Source organism: Nuphar pumila, chromosome 6 (genome assembly GCF_984573655.1).
Source record: "Nuphar pumila chromosome 6, dmNupPumi1.hap1.1, whole genome shotgun sequence".
Lineage (NCBI taxonomy): Eukaryota > Viridiplantae > Streptophyta > Magnoliopsida > Nymphaeales > Nymphaeaceae > Nuphar > Nuphar pumila.
This window is the reverse complement of record NC_143254.1, coordinates 114,535,116-114,538,575: the sequence shown is the minus strand read 5'-3', so window position 1 is coordinate 114,538,575 and position 3,460 is coordinate 114,535,116. Positions and strand designations below refer to the sequence as shown.

Sequence of the window (3,460 nt, the reverse complement as noted above, 5' to 3'; positions counted from 1 at the left end):
AATTAAAATACGACAAATTTAGTGCTGTTTTATGGACATCATAATTCCCTTCATTTTGGAAACATATAATTAATTCATTAGAATCATGATTCATACATGAACTTATGATTCCCATGACTCATGAAAGAGTAGCTTCTGGGGAAGTGACATGTCCCGAACTGTCAAGTAAGCTATAGATTCGCTAAGGTGGGGCCTTTGTTCGGCTGGTTAGGTTCGAGAAATTCGTGGCCAGGGTCAACAAAGGGGAAGAAGAAAGTCGCATAACTCAGGTTTAACCAACTTTGAATCGTGCTAACTTCTGTGAAATCTTGTTAAAACAAACCAACCTTTTCGAGGACTTTTAGGATCTGACAACCATATGTCAGAGAAAATGGCATCACATGAGAAAATTCAACCAACAAACACAAAAAAAATGAAGGAATTTATATAGTTGACAATCATTTCTTCACAATTTGAAGATGGTTTCTGTACAAAGGGAGCAAAAAGAGGCATCATCATCTGGAGTGCCAAAAAATAACAAGAAAATAGGAAAACATGGTTATGTAAATAGCACCCCAAACCATAGTTAGATGACATTCCATAAACATGATCTGCCTTTCACATAAAGAAAATGAGAATGAGCAGGAAATATAATGTACTCACATTCGAAATATTTGGCCTCTGAAGTCTCAACAAGTGAAACAGTAATGTAGTGTCTTCCATCCAAACACGTCTACTGCCCACCAATTTGAAGCTTCACTGGGTGCAAAATCATCCTGAAATAACATAAGTTTTGGACAAAGTCCACAGACTTACATATAGTTCATGTTCATTGAAAACCCCGCAAGAACTACCCAGTTTCTATCTTTTGCAAAGTTACAACAAGGAAATTGATGGAATGGTTAATCTACATACCCCGTGAAACTGAAAAGGAAAATTGATTTCACAGATAGACAATTATAAAATGAAGCACCGCTGCCAAGAAGCAGATTCAAATGGCTCTGGAGAAAAATAACTCCATTGGTCTGTTCTCCCACTGAAACTCCAGCCAAATATAATTAGAAACAAGTGAGAGGAGAAAACAACTCCCACAGCCAACATAGAGATAAAAGCTGCTCCAATTATTCAACGCGATCCCACAGCAAGAAAAGAAGTAGCAATGGCTGTACATTTTATAGTAGAAAATCATTGAAAATTACAGTCAAAATCTGGCATGGCAGAACAAGAAAAATTAATGCTACCTAAAGTCATTGTTGCACAAAGAAGGCATGAAAAATCAGAAACGCTGACTGCTTTTCTTTACATATGCAGCCAATTATAGTCAACTACGAATGCAAGGACACACTCAATCCACAAAAGACCATAGTAAGAAAAACTTCTCCCTCTCACTTTTTTTCTATGATAGCACGTGGAATTCAATCAACAGACCAGGAGACACTTCCACATTCATAAATTACTCAAAAAATCTGCTTCCCACACATAAAAAAAGAAAAATTACAAGAAATCACGATAATTATGTAAAAAAAACGAAGATGGATATCTATGCTGAACGATACAAGCAATTCATTCATCTTTGCCGATCAATAAAATGATGGTTGCTTACAAAGAATATACAATCACCAAACACAAGGATCAATAAGTAACAATCACTCACTACAAACATTCTGTCAGAATCAAATCAGAAGAGGAAGGTTATAGGGGAGTGTAGGCAACAAACCATCCTCCAAAAGCACAGTGTCTACTCATTCTTCCAAGCATACAAAATAAGCGAGAAGCCTAAAGCAGCATGCGACTGCCTTTCCCTGAATGTGTTCGAGCACGACCACGGAATTGCGGCCGAGGGATCGGAGAAGTTCTGGCTGGACCACAACTTCTCCGCAGAAAGGGAGGTCTGGAACATGAAGACTGCACTCCCCACAGTCTGGCTAAAGAGCCAATTGTGCACATCCCAGAAGACCTCAACGGGCAACCCATCGACCAAGATGGTCTGGTTCCCGCGGAACTTCCACGCCAATCGCTTCACCTGCATCACCATCCTCTTATCGATCCGGATCGACAAGCACGGCTCGGTGAGCCCGTCTGTATCGCACTCTATGGCGACGTCGTGAACCTGCCCATTGTCACAGAACTGCGCCTTGGTGCAGTACATCCTCTTGCCGAAGATGTGCTCCCTCTTGGCGACGAACACAGGGCTCGAATTGGGCGAGCTCGCGTTGGTCTTCCGGTACGCCTCCTTGCGCAGATCGCCGAGGAGGAGGACCATCTCGCAATCGACGACGAGGGCGAGGTAGTAGCCATCCAGAGGCTCAGGAACAGATCCGAACCTCGCCGATGACAGATCCCAGAAGATGTCGACCTTGTTCCGGCCGTTAACGTCGAGGGTTTTGCATCCTTTCCTCTTGGAGAACAACCATGGCTTGATGTCGACCTTGCAGACGTATTGGGAAGTAGCATCATCTATGCCCACGCTCATGCCCTGACCCATCAGGCTCTTGCTCCATGTAACCGTGATCAAGCAAGAGCGGCCGCAGAGCTTGCTCTGGTACACACAGGTCACCAAATTCTGCGCGGTTTGCCGTCCACTCGAGGACGAAGATGACGAAGAATCGGCAATCTGAACGCCGTTCTCCCCGAAACAAGAAGGGAAATCCCTCATGATGGTATGCCTTGCTTTCTCAATGTATGAATTGATATGTAGTTTGATAGAGGGGAAACACAAACTTTGGCAGCAGCAGCAGCAGAGTGAGAAACGGATGGAAGCGCACTCACCTACAGATCAAAAGGGCAACTCAGTTGCTGATTTTTCCCTAAAACCAACCTCACAAATACATCGTTTTAGCATGTCACATCACACCATGTGGGTCTCCTTCATTTCCTCTCATTATACCCACAAGGGTATCGCTTTTTCCCCAACTTTGGGAGTGAGAGATACGCGCTCTGAAGAAGGGGAGATGACGAATAGTGAGCGGTCTGATTGAGGAAAAGCATGCGTGTGAGGATGGTGGTGGTCAGCTTGCTGTTGTGTGTAGTAGGCCTTCGGTTATCACTCGTTCAAGAAAGATACCACCGAACTCAGAAAAGGAAGAGAAAGTGATGGGTGAAGTAGAAAAGCACGGAGAGGAAGAGGAGGACGAGGAAGGAGAAGGGAATGTGAGGAGATGGGTGTCATTGAATTCACTGGAAAGAGGAGTGATCCAACGTTAGGCCACAGTGAAAATGCAAAACAAAGAGCATCTCTCTCTCTCTCTCTCTCTCTCTCTCTCTCTCTCTCTCTCTCTAAACTTGACTACTGACACTTCCACATGCAAGAGGGTAAAAAATGAAGGACCATCATGCTCTGCTGTGTTTCCATCTTCCTGAACTCACTCATATTCCTTTCTCTTTACTCTTTTTCTTTCTTTGCTGGCAAATCAATTTCACTTCTTTTGCCCTTTTCATAGGCAGAATCAATGCTGGATGCAACGCAAGTAACGCTTCTTGG

The 3,460-nt window shown here is 43.5% G+C and overlaps 1 protein-coding gene across 1 annotated transcript; it reads right to left on the bottom strand.

Moving 5' to 3' along the window:
- Positions 1-1,489: 1,489 nt before the first annotated feature.
- Positions 1,490-3,175, bottom strand: LOC149835791 (uncharacterized). Its single transcript, XM_090010671.1, has one exon. The coding sequence runs from the start codon at positions 2,633-2,635 to the stop codon at positions 1,718-1,720; it is 918 nt and encodes a 305-aa protein (XP_089866797.1). The 5' UTR covers positions 2,636-3,175; the 3' UTR covers positions 1,490-1,717.
- Between the last annotated feature and the right edge of the window lie 285 nt (positions 3,176-3,460).

Excerpts from the sequence above, each read along its gene's own strand:
- LOC149835791 (XM_090010671.1), bottom strand. The coding sequence starts at position 2,635 with ATGAGGGATTTCCCTTCTTGTTTCGGGGAGAACGGCGTTCAGATTGCC.